Source organism: Coptis chinensis, chromosome 5, assembly GCF_015680905.1.
Source record: "Coptis chinensis isolate HL-2020 chromosome 5, ASM1568090v1, whole genome shotgun sequence".
NCBI lineage: Eukaryota > Viridiplantae > Streptophyta > Magnoliopsida > Ranunculales > Ranunculaceae > Coptis > Coptis chinensis.
The window spans coordinates 83210838-83228292 of NC_141460.1; the positions used below are offsets into that span (position 1 = coordinate 83210838).

The following is a 17455-nucleotide window of genomic DNA, read 5'->3' on the forward strand; positions in this document are numbered from 1 at the left end:
CTTTTTCTTTTTCACTAAATTTCAACCCATTCTGTAGAATTTGGTTGAAATTTGATTATTATAGTTGGCATACAATGATCTGATAACTATAAGAAAGTGACTTGTGAATTATTTAGTACAACTATAACATAAAATCATAAATACAATCAAATGCATATTGCAAGATTCGTTCAACCATTCGTATAAAAAATTAAAATAAAATATCCTTAGATAGTTAGATACATCTATTTACTTAATTTCTACACTTAAAGTCAATTCGGTTGATATTTTCACTCATGAAACAAAAAAAATGCAAGAGGGTGATTGAGGTAACAACATTGTTATTCAAGCACTCTCACCTAATATATTCTATGCCTATCTCCGCATCATTAAAAAAAACAAAAAGGATTCTTTAACGTTGTTGTCATGACACGTGGCAGCTAAAAAAAGGTGAAAAATAGTAAAGTGACGACCAGGACTACAGAAAACCTGAAACTTGTTTATATTAAAACCTCTCTAGTGTTTTTTCCCCCTCCTCAAAACCTGTCTTTAGCTTCCATGAAAGCATTGCCTTGTTGTTCCATTTCAATCCAGAAACAAAGAAAAAGAAATGGAGTTGTTGTGCAAAGAAAATGGTATTTGGGAAAACGTACTAGAGTTAACAAAGAATGCACAAAGCAAAGGAATTGAACCTTTACATTGGGCAACTCAACTTTCATCAACTTTAAATTCAGCTGCTGTTTCATTACCTTCTATTGAACTTGCCCATCTTTTAGTTTCACACATTTGTTGGGAAAACAATATACCTATTACATGGAAGTTTTTAGAGAAAGCTTTGACTGGAAAGTTAGTCCCACCTATGCTTGTTCTTGCTTTGCTTTCTTCCAGGTATCCATTGACTCAAATTTTGTTTCTTTTCAAGATTTTGTTTGGTATTGGTGTTGTGTTGTTATGAGTTTAGTGATGGGTGATGGAATTTTTTTATGTGTTGTGATTTTTAATGAAATGTTGCAAGTTTAAGGACTGTGTGATTTGGGGAATTTTGATTCTCTTGGGATTGTTTTATGATTTTTTGATGATTTGGTTATGTGGGTATGTTGAGTTTTTGAGGTTAGGTGACTTTAAGGTTTGGTTTTAATTTGCATGTTTCTAGTAAGTGAAGATGAGTTGTTGAGCTTGTTTCATGTCTTAGATTTAGTAAATGACTTAGTAAGTAATCCTCTCCATATTCATGTGAATGAGCTAGTACAAATATTAGCAGAATCTCTATCATAGTTATGCTTAGTCTTATTTAAGTTATGCTTCACTAGGAGTCAGAAAGATATGAAAGACTTACATTGTTTGAATATCTCTCAACAATGAGACAAGTTTTTTTTTTGTTTTTTTTATTTAGTATGAGGACCATGAACAAGCAAGGACTTGAACTTGGGGTTGTCAAGAATCAGGTTGCTTGTTATATTCTGACATTGACTTCATTTAGATTAGAGTACTGCATGGTGTAGTATGTTTATAAAGATGACAGTACAAATAAATGACAGAGGTTTCTTCTCGTGGTGTATAAAGAGGACTTTTATGCTCACATTATGTTTGGGAATGTCTTGCATAAAATTCTATTTGCTTTCGGTAAATTTTTTGTTTGATGGAGCATGATCTTGGGCATCCAGCCTACTTTTGGTTTTTCTGCATTTTGTCAGTTGTAGGAAATCTTATACTGTATATGGATTAATTATACTTAAGATGAGCTCTTTGAACTGATGCACTCTTTTGGACTCCATAAGTTAGAAGTTGCACAATTTATTTTCATGACCAGAGAAGGGATTGACAATATTGTGAGACATGTGAAGTTCTGTTTTAAGAGGGGTTGAGATTTGGTTAATCTTCTCTTTCCCCTTTTCCCATATTGTTGGTATCTCTTTGTTTCGTTACAACTGACAGCATTGTTATGATGTCTGACCTCTCTTTTTGTGGTTCTTGTTTCCTCTTGTCTTACAAAACAAATGATTTTATGTTTGATATTACCTTATGAGGGGATTTTTCATTGCTATCATAGTTTGATCTTATGAATATACTGTCCTACTATGGCACACACCCTGACTTCTGTCCTACTTTTTTTACAGGGTAATTCCAAGTCGACGGCACCGGCCTGGTGCATTCAGACTCTATATGGAACTCCTTAAGCGATATGCTTTTTCATTTAAATCTCAAATCCATGATCCGAATTATCAAAAGTAAGTTTCATTTTATTTTGTCTTTTGCTGACATTATCAATGCAATTCAGTTTTCCATCTTGTGTACGTATATTGTTCAGTACTGGGAGCGATGTGCTGCTGATGGAAAGTTATATTTTTTCATCAAATAAATTTAAGTATAGAAAAATCCGAAAGTCTCTCAGAAGGCTCTCCTAGTCTCCTTCCAACCGTTAACCATAATATTTTTCAACACAGAACTTTCTAGCAAAATACTATAGTGTTCTTTCATCGAGTCAATATTAAATGTTTAGGTAGACAGATAATAGCTCAAGCAGAACTCTCTTCTTTATTTTTAAAATTCTTGAAGCCGACAGACCCTCTTCTTGCATATCGTTGAGGAGGTAAATCATTTATGTTGCTTGTCATCAACAGACAACAGTCCGAAACACATCAGCACACAGCCACAGACACACATTTTGCTGTCACTCCTGTTAAGCTCACGTCTTAGGATATATGCTGGCGTGTGGGCTTTTCCTTTTGCATCTCCATTTGTCAGATATGTTTTTGAAGTTAAAGAAATCACCACCAACTATGCATATTGCTTTTCTTTCCTTTTTCTACATTATACAGTACAAACTCCTTTCCTATCTATGTCATTTAGTATATAGGTGGGATGTGTCATAACCAGAACTTTAACATATGTATTGTGAGAGTTTTGTGTGTGGGGTAGATGGGTTGTGTTGGTTGTTCTACATACAGCAAGAGTCGCACACATAGTCACACAACAGAGATGGTAAAAGTTAATGGGTCAGGATAGCTCTAGCCATGCAACTTAAAAGCGTAAGACAGATTAACTGAAGGATAATGTCTCTCTCAATTTACTCAAGCAATGTCTCAAGTAATATCAAATCAACACGTTTACTGATATCATGAACCTGTGTATATACCCACATTACCTTGTATACTTTATCAGCAAACTACATCTGATCTATGTATTGCAGTGAGCTTCCTTTCAAATTATGCTGCAGTGAGTAGTAAAAAGTGGGATCCTTTACACATGTCTCTTATGCAGGATCATGAAGTCTGTAGATGAAATTCTTCATCTTTCAGAGATATTTGGCCTTCGAGTGTGTGAACCTGGAACCCTTGTCGTTGAATACGTATTTTCTATAGTATGGCAGTTACTCGATGCAGCATTGGACGATGAAGGATTGCTGGAGCAGACGCCAGAAAAGAAGTCCAAATGGGCAACCACATTGCAAGATATGGAATTAGATGGTGATGATAGCTTCATTGAGAAGGCAACTGAACACCACGACAGACTGCTTAAATTAAATTCTGTTATGGCTGTTGAGCAAATTGGGCAACTTCTGCAAAATAAAATAACTTCAGGACTTCTTTACTTGGCACAGAAAAACATGTAAGATACTTCTTCCTTTGCATATTCACTGCAGTTCATGTGCAGCAGTAATGTCAGAACTTAATAATTCTTTTCATACTTGATCTTAACTGTATACCATCTTCATAGGCCTTCACACTGGCGGGCTTTTGTTCAACATCTAAGACTGCTTGGGGCAAACTCTTCTGCATTGAGAAGTTCAAAATTGATATCTCCAGAAGCCCTGATGCAGCTTTCATCAGATATGCAAAAGGTATTTTCTCAAGAAAGCAGAACCCCTCTACAGAAAGAGTTTTGTGCTGCTACAAATTCGGGGTCTCTCACGTATTCAGCTGGTCTGTGTCATGGGGCTACTAGTTCTGCAATTTGGCTTCCCCTTGATCTGTTCCTTGAAGATGCCACTGCTGGATCACAGGTTGCACCAACAAGTGCCATTGAAGATCTCTGTGGTATTGGTGTTTGCTGTGTCATTCTAGTGAGATTTATTTCCTTGATATTAATGGCTGTAGTTCAATACTTTTGGGGCTATATAAGATGATAAAATTTGAATTTTATACAGGTTACATAAAGTCTCTTCAAGCAATTAATGGTACTACATGGCACGATACCTTCTTAGGTCTTTGGTTTGCTGCTCTTCGGCATGTTCAACGGGTATAGGTTCATTGTGCTGCAATTTTCCTAACATATTATAGATGTTAAATATATGTTCGATGTACTGCACCCCATCCTATGATGTTCTTGGTGTTGTCAGGCAAAGGAGGGGATCATAAATACATGAAATATTTAATTGTAAATAATGATCCCCCTCCTCCAGAGACACACACACAACAATATACTTAGTGATTTCAGACAAGGGCTAGTCATTTCCACATAGGCATATAGCTAATGAAATTTTTTAGAAACATTATGGTAATGATTGGTAAGAAGGTTAGAAGTTGAGTGGTCGGATATATCTACTCCACAATCACAGGCTATTCCCCGCCGAAGGTGTGACCCACTAATTTTAGTGAGGTAGCTAGATATACAACATGAAGTCAGAGCCTCAGGGGTGTGTACTGTCTCAAGGATCCTAGGGTGCATTCAGTATTTTATCCTCCAACTAATATACATTAATAATTTAATACTATTTTTTCTTATTGACATTCAGGAAAGGGATCCCATCGAGGGTCCTGTCCCTCGTCTCGATACCCGCTTATGCATGTTATTGTCCATTACGATACTTGTGATTGCTGATATTATTGAGGAAGAGGAGGCTTCACTGATGGATGAAGCAGAAAACAATCTAACTGATCAATGGTGTGACAAGCAAGTTGTAGGAAGGTGTCGCAAGGATTTGGTCTCTAGCTTACAGATACTGGGAGATTATGAGGGATTACTTTCCCCACCTCAACTTATTACTTCTGTAGCCAATCAAGCTGCGGCCAAAGCGATGATGTTTGTTTCCGGTGTCACTGTTGGAAGTGGATACTTCGATAGCATTAGCATGAGTGATTTGCCAATGAATTGTTGTAAGCAATCTCTCCTTTGCATAATTTGGATATTATTTCTGTCTAGATGTTGTGCACAGAGAAAGGAATCAATGTATCAAGCGTGATGGACTGACAGGAAATTGATGAACGGCTCAGCAGCACTTAAATCTCATAAGATAACCTGAAGTAACTATGAAATTTCTGTTTAGAAAATAGAAAAAACAGTAGAAGGTTGTGAGACAGAATCGTGAGCGGTAAAAGACATTCATCATTCCAAGACAAGATAAAAATTTACAAAAGGGTAATCCCCACATAGCAAGATACTAAGTTACGAGATTATGCACACCCTAAACAAAAAGAAGTATCCTTCAAGTTCACATTACAATGTTGTAAATGGAATCTCTGTCCTATTAATAGAATACAGTTTGGACCACTCTTCCACAGCCCATTTAAAGTTCTACTGCATTCTTTACCTTAGTTTTTCTTCAACCATCTGAATAGCTAGTGACTGCATTGGCAAAGTATCTCATTTGATCAGGTTCATTTTTTGTGAACAATCTCTCTTTGGTGGGAGATGTGGGACCCTTTTATTTCTTGCCTACTTGCCCTGCATTCTATTTCCTTCTGGTGATTTTAATTGGGCCTTGTGATTTTTATCCGTGGCTTATGTGCAGTACTTTGCAGTCTTACTTAATATATAATTGCAGCTGGAAATCTGCGTCATCTGATTGTTGAGGCCTGTATTGCGAGAAATCTATTGGACACATCAGTATATTTCTGGCCTGGCTATGTCAAAGGGCGCATCAATCAAATTCCCCACAGTTTGCCTGGACAAATACCTGGGTGGTCATCATTGATGAAAGGGGCTTCACTAACCGCATCAATGGTGAACGCTTTAGTTTCAACTCCTGCTTCAAGGTATGGTGGCACTTTCTTCTCTAAACACTTCGTGAAGTAATTTGAACCATATTGCATGCAAGCATGGAACAATTGAAGTATTGAACTGTTGGCACCAATGGTTTATTAAAGTTCCTTCCCCAATTGTAGAGATTTCCTACACACTTTAAGTTCATGGAGATGAGATGAAATTCATTTAGCTGTGTAGCAGTGTTAAATGTCATGTATACACTTTAAGTTCATCTATGTCTACTTTAAGCTCTAAGCTTTTTATTACTACAATACATATTTGGAATAATCTGTCAACTCCACTAGCCTACTAGTTTGTTAGATGTGATTAGGAATTTAGGAGTTGGCATTCACCTTTTACAAACTCTGTTTGAAAGTGGCGTCCAGGGAATTTTATTATAGCCTATAATGATTCAACTTACTCACTGTCATATAGTTATCACACATGCATCTTAAAGTAACTAGAACACTATCTTAAATATAATAAACTTAGGCAAGAGAAGAAACTTAGGCATGAGAAGAAACGAGCATTTGGTTTAGTTTTCATGATGGACCGACTACAAATAGTCTTCATTAATTAGGTATAAAATTTGATAGTAGATGGTTTAAGTATGCCTTGATGTACAATTTAAGATTTGTTTTTTTAACTTTCCTAGAATATGATGATTTGTACTGTCAGTCACACTACTTGTACAGTATATCCGGAAACCACGTGTACAACGTGTCTCTCTCTCTCTCTCTCTTTCTTTTTCCGTTTAACTTACCGAGGGGGAAAGCCACTGAATTTTACTCATGAATTTGATGGAAGCTTGGCAGAGCTCGAGAAAATATATGAGATTGCAGTTAATGGGTCAGATGACGAGAAAATATCTGCAGCTACCATTCTCTGTGGGGCATCTTTCCTTCGAGGTTGGAATATACAGGTATTAAGCTCAAGTCATATCTGGAACTACTAAAGGAATTACAAAAAGAGACCTCTTCATAGCATTTTATTTTTTATTTTTTGAGTTTTAAATTTTGTTTCTTTTTCTTATTTCTATTGATAGGTAGCATTCTATTGTTTCTAGCAATGGCATAAAACTGTTATGCCTTTTTTGTGATGCTAACCTTCCCACTGAATCTGCTGATCCAATTCAACCATTGTTTTTTGTATATTACTTTTTAAAAGCTTTCTGTATATGTACTTATTTTTTCTGTATCCATACACTAATCAGATGGTTGTTCAAATAAATTTCTTTTACTTGTTCTATATTCTTTAATTGGAAAAGGACCTCCAAACATAGCTGGAACTATAATACTGTGCTCTAAATTTTAAATGTTCCAGGGTTCAGGCTCTAGTCATTATGTCACATCCTACTTATTATAGCTTACCATTTTGCTCCTGTATTGATTCTCATTTAGTTTTGGATGTATGTGGATGGGAATTGGAGAAGAGAGAGAGAAATATTCACAGCAAAGATTCTTTACGTTTTGTTTCCCTTTTAGATTTTATGATACCAAATTACTCCTTATCCGTGTTATTACAGGAATACACTGTCCGTTTTGTTACAAAACTGCTGTCGCCTCCAGTTCCCTCAAATTATTCTGGAAGTGACAGTCATTTAATAGGTCTTGCTCCTTCGCTCAACACTTTACTTGTGGGCACATCATCTGTTGACGCGGTCCAAATTTTATCTTTACATGGCTTGGTAAGCTTGGATTCTCTATCCACAAATACCATTTCGATTGATAATTTATCAATTTTCGTTTGGTTCTTACATCCATCTATACTATAAAGGCTTTTCAAAGCCAATAATACTCATTTTCTATTGGAAAGTTCATCAGAAGATCTATTGGATCAATTTATGAGGGTGTTCAATTTTTCTAGGTTCCACAACTGGCGGGTGCATTAATGGATATATGTGAGGTCTTTGGGTCATGTGTGCCCGATGTATCCTGGACGCTTCCAACTGGAGAAGAAATCAATGTTCATAATGTGTTTTCAAATGCATTTATTCTTTTATTGAGGCTGTGGAGATTTAATCATCCACCTCTTGAACATGTAATGGGAGATGTGCCTCCAGTCTGGTCCCAGCTAACCCCAGAATACCTTTTATTGGTTCGGAACTCTCAAGTATCCTCTGGAAAAACACCAAAGGATCGGAATAGAATTAGGAAACTCTCAACTCCTGCGATTCCATCACCTACACAACCCATCTTTGTGGACTCGTTTCCTAAATTAAAACTTTGGTATAGACAACATCAAGCATGTATAAACCCGACACTCACTGGTTTAGTCCATGGAACACCAGTTCATCAAATTGTTGATGGACTTCTACACATGATGTTCAGAAAAGTAAATAAAGGTGGAAGTCAAACCATAACTTCTGGGAGTAGTAGCTCGTCAGGTCCTGGAAGTGAAGACGCCTCTCTAAGACCCAAATTGACGGCATGTGACATCTTGGAAGCTGAGCCCTTCGTAGTTGATGCTGCTCTTACAGCTTGTTCCCATGGGAGACTGTCTCCTAAAGTGAGTTAGCTACTGGTGAGTCTTGTGTGGCTTTTCAGCAAACTTTAGTTATCTCCCTTAAGATACTTTTACTGCTACAAAACTGTTACTTCATTTTTCTTTTTTTAGTCTGCGGTTTAAGGATTACAATTAGACTTGGAAGACGTTTTGACTTCACATTTAATATGGATCTTTTAAGTAGAATACCATATGTTTGTTTGTTTTGAAGTTTAGAATGATATAGTGCTGCTACCTGAACAAGACTGTTGTATTTCAGGGCTCAAAGATCTAGCAGACTACTTGCCTGCATCTTTGGCAACTATTGTTAGCTACTTTTCAGCCGAGGTAACACGCGTGGTATCTGGAAGCCTGTCTTCATGAACGGTACAGATTGGCCAAGCCCTGCTGCGTTTCTGTCCACTGCCGAGGAGCAGATTAAAAGAATTCTTGCTACCACAGGTGTCGATGTCCCAAGCCTCGCTCAAGGTGCTACTTGAACCATCAAACTAATATGTGTATTAGGAAATGAGCTATGCGTTTAACATAAACTATGCTACCTGCATCTCAAATGCATAAATATGGGGCCAACCACTGAATGGTTTATACCAATCGGGTTAAGAAAAGTGGTAACAAAGGATGAATAGGCCAACTGTCCCTGTGAAGCTTAGTATGAACAGTCTGTAATGATCCAGATGTTTGGATAAGTAGTGTACATATGTTTTAAGAGTCCTTGAACATCCTTTTGTAAAGGCCGCTGGTAGAATGTATTTGGTTAGGTGGTATGTTTGTCCAACCCTCTGTAGTAAGGTAGTAAGGACACTCCAGTTTGTATGTCCAAGTCCAATCTTACCTCAACTTTGGTAGGATTTCACATTAGGTTAACCCCCCCCCCCCCCAATGTGATGATTTTCATTTGCCTTGTCGCTTTTCTTTTAAAATTCAGTGGCTGATATTTTGATAGGAAGACATATATCTGATATAGACATTTTATTTTCAAGTGTTCTGTAAACATGGTCAATCCTAGGGGTTGCTTATTTGATGTGTGGTGTGGATTGGACACATATCATGGTTAGACACTGCAGCAAGGAAGTCTGAAGTTTGCTCCAGAAATATAGTTTACAGTTTTAGTTGATGAATAAAAAAAACGATTATGATTCCTCTATATATGTAAATATTACGACTTGGTATAGCAAGTCAATTCACAATAGTTGCACTCGATTATTTTTTCCCCAGCAGGAGGAACTTCTCAAGCTACACTTCCACTGCCATTGGCAGCTTTTGTTAGTCTCACTATCACTTATAAGCTTGATAGAGGATCCGAGCGCTTTCTGAACCTGGCTGGCCCGGCCTTGGAGAGCCTTGCTGCAGGTTGTCCATGGCCTTGCATGCCAATTGTTGCCTCATTGTGGTCCCAGAAGGTGAAACGATGGAGTGACTTCCTTATCTTCTCTGCGTCTCGCACTGTCTTCCATCATAACAGTGATGCAGTAGTCCAGCTTCTTAAGAGCTGCTTCACTGCAACAGTTGGCCTCAGTGGTTCACCTATCACCAATAATGGTGGAATCGGTGCTCTTCTTGGACATGGTTATGGTTCCCATTTCTATGGTGGCTTCTCTCCAGTTGCTCCTGGGGTTCTCTACCTAAGAGTTTACGAATGTATCCGAGACATCATGTTCATGACAGAAGAAATTCTCTGTCTTTTGATGCTTTCGGTGAGAGAGATTGCAGCTAATGGACAACCAAAAGAAAGAATAGAAAAGTTGAAGAAGACCAAGTATGGCACGAGATATGGGCAGGTTTCACTCGCTGCGGCAATGACTAAGGTCAAGCTTGCGGCTTCTCTTGGGGCTTCATTAGTCTGGCTGTCTGGTGGCTCAGGTCTGGTTCATTCTTTGATTCAAGAAACTCTTCCCTCTTGGTTTCTATCTGTGCATGGGCCAGAGCAGGATGGAGGATCTGGAGGGATGGGTGCAATGCTGGGGGGATACGCACTTGCATACTTTGCAGTTATGTGTGGAACGTTTGCCTGGGGAGTGGATTCGGTATCATCAGGTTCAAAGCGGCGGCCGAAAGTCATTGGTGCGCACTTTGAATTCATGGCGAGTGCACTTGATGGGAAGATTTCACTTGGTTGTGATTGGGCAACTTGGCGTGCATATGTATCAGGTTTTGTGAGCTTGATGGTGGGGTGTACACCAGTGTGGCTGTCAGAAGTGGATATGGATGTATTAAAGAGACTGAGCAAGGGGTTGAGGCAGTGGAATGAGGAGGAACTTGCTCTGGCTCTGCTAGGAAGAAGTGGAATTGGAGCAATGGGAGCGGCTGCCGAACTGATTATCTGTAAGGAGTAATATACCTGACATATAACAATTTTGGAGTGATCTAACACCATAGTTGTACATTACTTTCAGATGTCAGAGGTTGCTGCTTGTAACTGACGAAAACACTATGCTAGTTGAGTGTTTTGTAGAGCCATCAAATATGTACAATTGTAAGTAATGGGAAATGGGTTTTGAATTTTTCAAGTGGATGAAAGCAATTCTTTTCATCTATTTTCTTTCAGATGTAGAAGTTTCTGTTTGTACCTCAAGAAAACCTGACACCGAGTTCTCTGTAGAACCATCAAATTTGTATATAAATGGAAATGAATTTTGCATTTTTCGAAGTATATCTGGACATTTCTTTTTAGGCTTATGTACCTTTTGTTTTGCTTAATTAGAAGTTATTATGTGTTCTCTATATACTGCCTCTGTTAATCTTATCTATTTTTTCCATGTATAATGAGGCGTGGGTGAGTACGCGGAATAGGTGTCTTGGTAGTTGTTCAACTTTGTTTGACCAATTTTGCCCTTCATTTATATCTGCTATTATAAAGTTTTATTTATATATGTTGGAGTAATGCCTCCATCTAATAGTGGCTGTTTTGTAATTGTACTACCTTGCTATGATTGTGGCGCGCTCAACTCGACAAACAGCTGGTGAGGCTCAAAAGTCGACACTTTGACTTGTCATGGAGCTTTTGACATGGTCTAATCAGTTTCATACATTTGTTAGCACTTAGCACTCATTTGTTTTACGGAATTTGACTATTATACATTTGTACAATTGTACTCACCAACTTTTTTTACGTGTTTTTTTGGATGAAATACGCTAGATTGGAACAGGTTCTGTTTTGATCTATCTAGATATAGGAAATACTCAAGGAGCAGGTAAGCCACTCAAAAAACAAGGACACTCCGAACCACTTCAAGAGAAAGCAAAATAATCCGTGAGCGAACTCTTGGGTTGGGTGTCTAAAGAGGGGCAAAATAATGTTTGGTTTCTTGCAAGTTGCAACCAATAGCTCTCCTTGCAACTGCTTTGGCTCTTTATGGATCCTGCATAGCGGTGCTTTGGCATTTATAATAAGATGTCTGAAACTTGTAACACTGCACACAAACTTCCTTAACTATTTCAACTGAAAAAAAACTCATCTATAATGCTTAGTAATAAAGTGTAGCAGAGCATGGTGAATGTCCTAGAAATAGATTCATTTTAGTATGGATTGAGTACAATGTACAAGATTGAAAATAATCAAATGTTGTAACAGATAGGAAAGTCCAGGTGGTGCTGCAATTATGATTTCTATTTCTCTACGCATACAGAATTCAGCAAGTGTTTCAGACTTACAGTAGAGTGAGAACTCCAAAACTCCAGAATGACTGGTTACACAACACCACTGTACCCAGGCAACTTCTTCAGTCTCTGGCTTTGCAACGTTTTCCTTACTAGGGATACTTCGTTCCACCACCCTACATCTGCGTATAAATTAGACAGTAAGACTTGAGATGCTCCATGAGCTGGCTCCAAATGTGCTAGGTTCTTTGCTGCCCTTTCTCCTATTTCCACATTCCCATGGGTTCTAGATGCAGCAAGCAGTGTTCCCCATATGACAATATCTGCCCTCATCGGCATCCTCATTATTAATCTCTCAGCTTCTGCTAGACGTCCACATCTACCAAAGAGGTCGACCATACAACCATAATGCTTGATGTTTGGCTCTATCCCATAAACTCTCTTCATAGAGTCAAAATACCATTCTCCTTGCTCAATCAACCCTGCGTGGCAACAAGCACTCAAGACTCCAATGAAAGTGATTGAATTGGGTCTTATATGGGTCCTTTGTAGATCTGAAAAACTCTGAGTGACATATCTGCATGCCCATGTATGGCCAGGCCACAGATGATAGCATTCCAAGGTGAAATTGAAATGATTCTGTCTTGGAGTCGGTGGAATTCTTCAAAGGCGGTGCTTATGCTCCCACACTTGGCATACATATCAATCAGAGCTGCACTTAGGTTGTCATTAAGAGGGAGTGAGTTATCATGTATATAATCATGAACCCATTTTCCGTGATCCATTTTTCCTGTACTCGCAATACTAGAGAGGACGCTAACCATTGTTATTTCATTTGGTTGGACTCCACTTTCTAGCATCTCGTGGAATAACTCTAGAGTGGAATCAGATTGCCCAATCTGTGCATAACCTGCAACCATAGAGCTCCACGAGACAACATCTCTTTCAGGCATCTCATTAAATACTTGCCTCGCCAGATCAACCATCTTGTTTCTTACAAACCCCGCAACGAGAGCATTCCAAGATGTGATATTATCTTTACGCCCGGATTCAAATTGCAAACAAGCTAGATCCATCATGGAACAAGCTGCGTAAAAATGAATTATCGTTGCCTGCATGAAGACATAGCACTCTAAGCCAGTCTTTACCGTCCAACAATGTAACTGCTGACCTTCATCAAGTGCCACTAACCTCCCACAAGCTGAAACTAAGTCAACTATCATCACCTCATTAGGCGCCAAACCAGCAGACACCATTTCGCGATACACACTCAAAGCTTCATCTAACATGTCAGCGCGTACGTAGCAATCAATCATAGTACTCCACGAAACTAAATCTCTTACTGGAATCCTATCAAACAGTTTTCTCGCCAAATCAACAAGACCCATCTTTGAGTAACCATTCAACATAACATTCCACGTAACTTCATTCCTCTCCGGAATCTCATTAAAAATAACTTTGGCGTCACCTAATCTAAAGCTATTACAATAAATAAGAACCAAATTAGTCGAAACAAGAAGAAACATTTCAAGCCCCGCCTTAATAGCCAACGCATGCACCATACATCCATTATAACTCCCACCCAAATGCGAATAAGCCGAGATCAAACTCGCCAACGTCACCTCATTAAAACTCACCCCGAAAAGCTTCATTTCCTTAAAAATCTCAATAGCTTCATTCCGCTTACCATTTTTGGCCAAGCCCATTATCATAGTAGTAAAAGAAACACAATCTCTATCAGGCATTCTCTCAAACAATCTCATACCATCTTCTAACCGGTCATTTTTCACATACCCACCCATCATAATATTCCAAGAAGCCAAATCCAACCTTCCACTCAACTCAAACAACAATCTACCTTCCTCTACTCTACCACACTTGACATATAAATTAATCAAACTATTATTGACATAAACATTAGAATCTAGTCCCAGTCTGAAAACAACACAATGTATTACTTCCCCTTGGAAGAGATTTGTACATGATTTTAAAGATGAAACTAATGCGTATTCTGAACTTGTGTGTTTATGATTGTTTCGGCTTTCGAGAAACGAGTGGAGATGGTTTTGTAAAGTGGGGTTGAGTAGTGGGAAATGGGTTTTTGTTGACCATTTTCGAGTGTGGGGAAATATGGAGGGAAGAATGTTGGTCATGACAACTCAAACTTTTAAAAGTAGCCGTTAAAGATTTTCGAATATGGAACTATAACTAACTTTTAAAAGATGGAAGGGGGCCAATATTCTAATTTAAGATTTTTTTTTTTTTTTTTTTTTTTTTTTTTTTTTTTCTAAATTCTTGAAACCCGTCATTCGAGATTGATAGTTAGGCATGGATTCTAATTCTAATTCTAATTGGTAATTGTAATTATCTATTTTTATTTTTAAATATATGGGATAATTATGTTATTTATTTGGGAGGTTTTTCTAAATTATTAATAAAAAGGGCTTATTCTAAATTCAAGGAGGGGTTTGTGTGAGAGGTGTTTTTAAATTGAGCAAATAGGGAGATCACAAATTGCCCAAATCCTAAATCCCATATGATAAACTAATTCTTCGAAGCCTCAGGATAAGTTACACGGTAAGCAGGAAGCTCAACAACACCGTAAGCACCAACAGAGCCATGTCAAGATCCAAAAGATGAAGCACTAGATCCATGATGAGGCGTGTCCCAGATATACGAGGCAGCGACTCATTAGCAACAAGGACAAGTTTTCCACCATTCTTAAAAACAAAAACAGGAGATCCATCATCAAATTCCCGAGCCAGCCATAATGTGTTTGCTATGGAAAAAATTGGGGTTGGATGTGTTATTTATAGAGGGAGATTTTAGGAAAAAACTGGGGTTGGATGTGTTTGCTGTAAAAAAAGAACTGGGGCTGGATATGTTATTTATAGAGGGAGATTTTAAGGTTATTACAAATCTCAATTCTAACATAACCATAATAATCGAAACCGGATAGGGGTATAATCGGAAACATCTACTGTTCACCGAACCATTCTCATTAAAGTAGTTAGATGTTATCAATGTTATTGTTTTCTCTTTGCACACAGATTCATGGTATGACCAATCGTTTTAATGAAGCTGTCAATGATATTAAAAAAGTACATGACATCTAGACAGGGGCGGATCCAGGATTGCCACTCAAGGGGGGCTGCTACAACTAATATACACTACAAATTTTGTTTTTGGGATGAATTATACACTATTATAACTAGTATTTTTTTTTGATGGAAAAGTTGGGTGTGTTGCTACACCGCGGATACAATCAAAGACCATTAATCTTGAGTAGTTGAGAATGCTCCGGTGACCCACGTCGACCCCTTTTTTCTCTCGGTGACACATCGATTTTACATAAAAATGAATTCGCCCTTTTTTTTGGCGATTTAAATTGTTAAGTAATCCAAAATAGATAAAAACCTCTTTCTATACTTTTTTTTTTTTTCAATTCTACAAAACACTCCCAACTCTCAAAAAAAAAATTCATCTCTTCAAACCCCTCTCTTATTCTTCTCTTCTTCCTTTTTATGCGATAAAAAAAGAAGAAAGAAAAAAAAAGCCTATCCTCCCCAAACTCTCTTTTTCTCGATGGCTGCCATTACGCTAATATCTCTCAACTCACCCAACCCTCTCTTGACCTTTTTTTCTCCAAAACCAATTAGCTTGAACCAAAAAAAAAAAAACACCATTAAATTGCACTTCTCATTTTTCTTAAATTCCTTTTAAAATTCGGGGTTGCTCCTTTTTAGTATAGCATTGGATCTTACCCATTATTATTCCAATTCATATTCACATCTATTTTAATCGGTATTGGATTACTTCACTTGCTTAAAACCACTTTGCTTCTTCATACTTTCTAGTATGATGCCAATTTCCAAGAACAAGAAAATAATAGTAATAATAATATGTGTGTCGATTCTTTGTTGAAAGCGGCGATGGTGGTGTTTGTGGTGCGTGTGGGAAAACTGGGAGTAGTAAGAGGTGTTAAGTTGCAAAGGCATGTAATGTATTGGTAATTTTTTTCTTTATCTTTTTGTTAAATTTCGTTTCTTGATGGTTGGAATTTAATGCACATTGTGTTGTTCATTGTAATATGTGTCCAACTTTCTTGTTGTGGATTAGGAAGACTAATTTGATTGGGGAAAATTAAGTTTGGTAGTTTGTTATGTTAACCAAGGGGCCTCATTATTCTTGGTTTAATAGTGTTACGAAATCTTTGTAATATGTTTCCGTTAGCGTGGCGGCTATCGTTTTGTTTCTTCAGCTCTCATACTTGCCAGTTCAAGTCACGGACAAAAATGTCGAGAGCTTCGAGAAATTTGGAGGTCGATTGCAAAATCAGATGTCGATTAAGCATTGGTGGAAAAACTTCTTGCTGTGATGGTAAATCTATTAAAGAATTTCCACTGATAAAGAAGGTAAGTGTAACCAGCTGTTATTATATGAATTTGTAGTGGTAGTATTCTCCTTCAACAGTGAGAAACTCATTGCTTTGCGTAATTCACAGGTTCTATTTCCTTGTGAAGAATTTGTGAAGCTCTTTGAAGAATAATGTCCAATCACCTACAGATGTAAGTGGTTTGTTTGATTTTTGAAGAATTTGTTGATTAGAGCTATGGTGCGGTTAATGAGAGTGTTCTCGATGAGGAAGATTGGATGTTGTCGCGCCGCCACCAAAGAATTCAATTGATGTGCGGAAGCTGGAGGATTCAATAATTATGTAACTTTCAAAGAATTAGATTGAGTGTCCATGACTCAATTGACACTTTTCTATTGTTTTTAGTTGGCGTCTTTGAGATTATCAATGTTTTAAGTGTGGTTGCATTTTCAGCTCACAATAAATGAGGAAGAGCGGCACGAAGTTATCACAACTTCAACTCATCTACCAATTTTTTTTGGTGATAGAGGTAAGTTACTCTTTGGTTAAGTCTTCTAATTAAACTGTAGAATAGGGATGTTCAAATTATTGCTTGGGTTTAGGATTTTTAGCTTGATGATTAGAAGACGGTGCAAACATTTTCGAAACCGCTATGCCACTACTTGCTCATCTATTTTGAGTACTTTATTTTTACTTTGTTTTTGTGTGTTTAATGATCCAAACATCTAGATTATAACTGTGCACATTGGTTTCTAAATTGATTGGTTAGGTTAGTGAGTTTGTCTATGATTTCCAGTGGCAAACATTGGCTAATACTATACTATATTGGATTTCAGGTTTAATGAGTGAATTTCCCATGGGATCGAGAACAAGCTAATACAAAGAAAATTGATATTTCCCGATTACGTTTGATGGTGATCACAAAAGGAATGGAGGTGATACTCAAATGGTGAGACAACCTTACACAAACTCTTATCCTAGGTTTATTCAATATTCGATATTACTTGATTGGCGTGTACAATGATAGAAGAAATC

The 17455-nt window shown here is 37.6% G+C and overlaps 4 protein-coding genes and 1 long non-coding RNA gene across 5 annotated transcripts in view; 4 read left to right on the forward strand and 1 right to left on the reverse strand.

Annotated features, from left to right (window-relative positions):
- Positions 1-17455, forward strand: part of LOC147499389 (uncharacterized) — a 93433-nt gene that overhangs the window by 21989 nt on the left and 53989 nt on the right. The gene's annotated exons all lie outside the window — the stretch shown is intronic.
- Positions 501-11098, forward strand: LOC147499392 (mediator of RNA polymerase II transcription subunit 33A-like). Its single transcript, XM_086561200.1, has 12 exons — positions 501-867; positions 2097-2207; positions 3241-3588; positions 3697-4016; positions 4127-4218; positions 4715-5075; positions 5744-5954; positions 6751-6865; positions 7469-7630; positions 7810-8466; positions 8708-8916; positions 9667-11098. Exons 1-10 carry the CDS (start codon positions 590-592, stop codon positions 8458-8460), a joined length of 2649 nt encoding a protein of 882 aa, XP_086417326.1. The 5' UTR covers positions 501-589; the 3' UTR covers positions 8461-8466; positions 8708-8916; positions 9667-11098.
- On the forward strand, positions 8790-11098 carry LOC147499393 (mediator of RNA polymerase II transcription subunit 33B-like). The gene is made up of 2 exons (XM_086561201.1): positions 8790-8916; positions 9667-11098. Exons 1-2 carry the CDS (start codon positions 8808-8810, stop codon positions 10779-10781), a joined length of 1224 nt encoding a protein of 407 aa, XP_086417327.1. The 5' UTR covers positions 8790-8807; the 3' UTR covers positions 10782-11098.
- Positions 11584-14308, reverse strand: LOC147499394 (pentatricopeptide repeat-containing protein At5g19020, mitochondrial-like). The gene is given in 3 exon segments (XM_086561202.1): positions 11584-11858; positions 12100-12608; positions 12611-14308. Coding segments are annotated over 2 exon segments (2061 nt in total). The 5' UTR covers positions 14199-14308; the 3' UTR covers positions 11584-11858; positions 12100-12135.
- Positions 16605-17367, forward strand: LOC147499395 (uncharacterized). The gene is made up of 3 exons (XR_015194944.1): positions 16605-16762; positions 16874-16949; positions 17257-17367. It is a non-coding gene; the product is annotated as an uncharacterized LOC147499395 (long non-coding RNA).

Excerpts from the sequence above, each read along its gene's own strand:
- LOC147499393 (XM_086561201.1), top strand. The coding sequence starts at position 8,808 with ATGAACGGTACAGATTGGCCAAGCCCTGCTGCGTTTCTGTCCACTGCC. Across the intron at positions 8,917-9,666 it reads TGTCCCAAGCCTCGCTCAAG|GAGGAACTTCTCAAGCTACA; the intron begins GTGCTACTTGAA and ends TTTCCCCAGCAG.
- LOC147499392 (XM_086561200.1), top strand. The coding sequence starts at position 590 with ATGGAGTTGTTGTGCAAAGAAAATGGTATTTGGGAAAACGTACTAGAG. Across the intron at positions 868-2,096 it reads CTTGCTTTGCTTTCTTCCAG|GGTAATTCCAAGTCGACGGC; the intron begins GTATCCATTGAC and ends CTTTTTTTACAG. Across the intron at positions 7,631-7,809 it reads TTTTATCTTTACATGGCTTG|GTTCCACAACTGGCGGGTGC; the intron begins GTAAGCTTGGAT and ends CAATTTTTCTAG.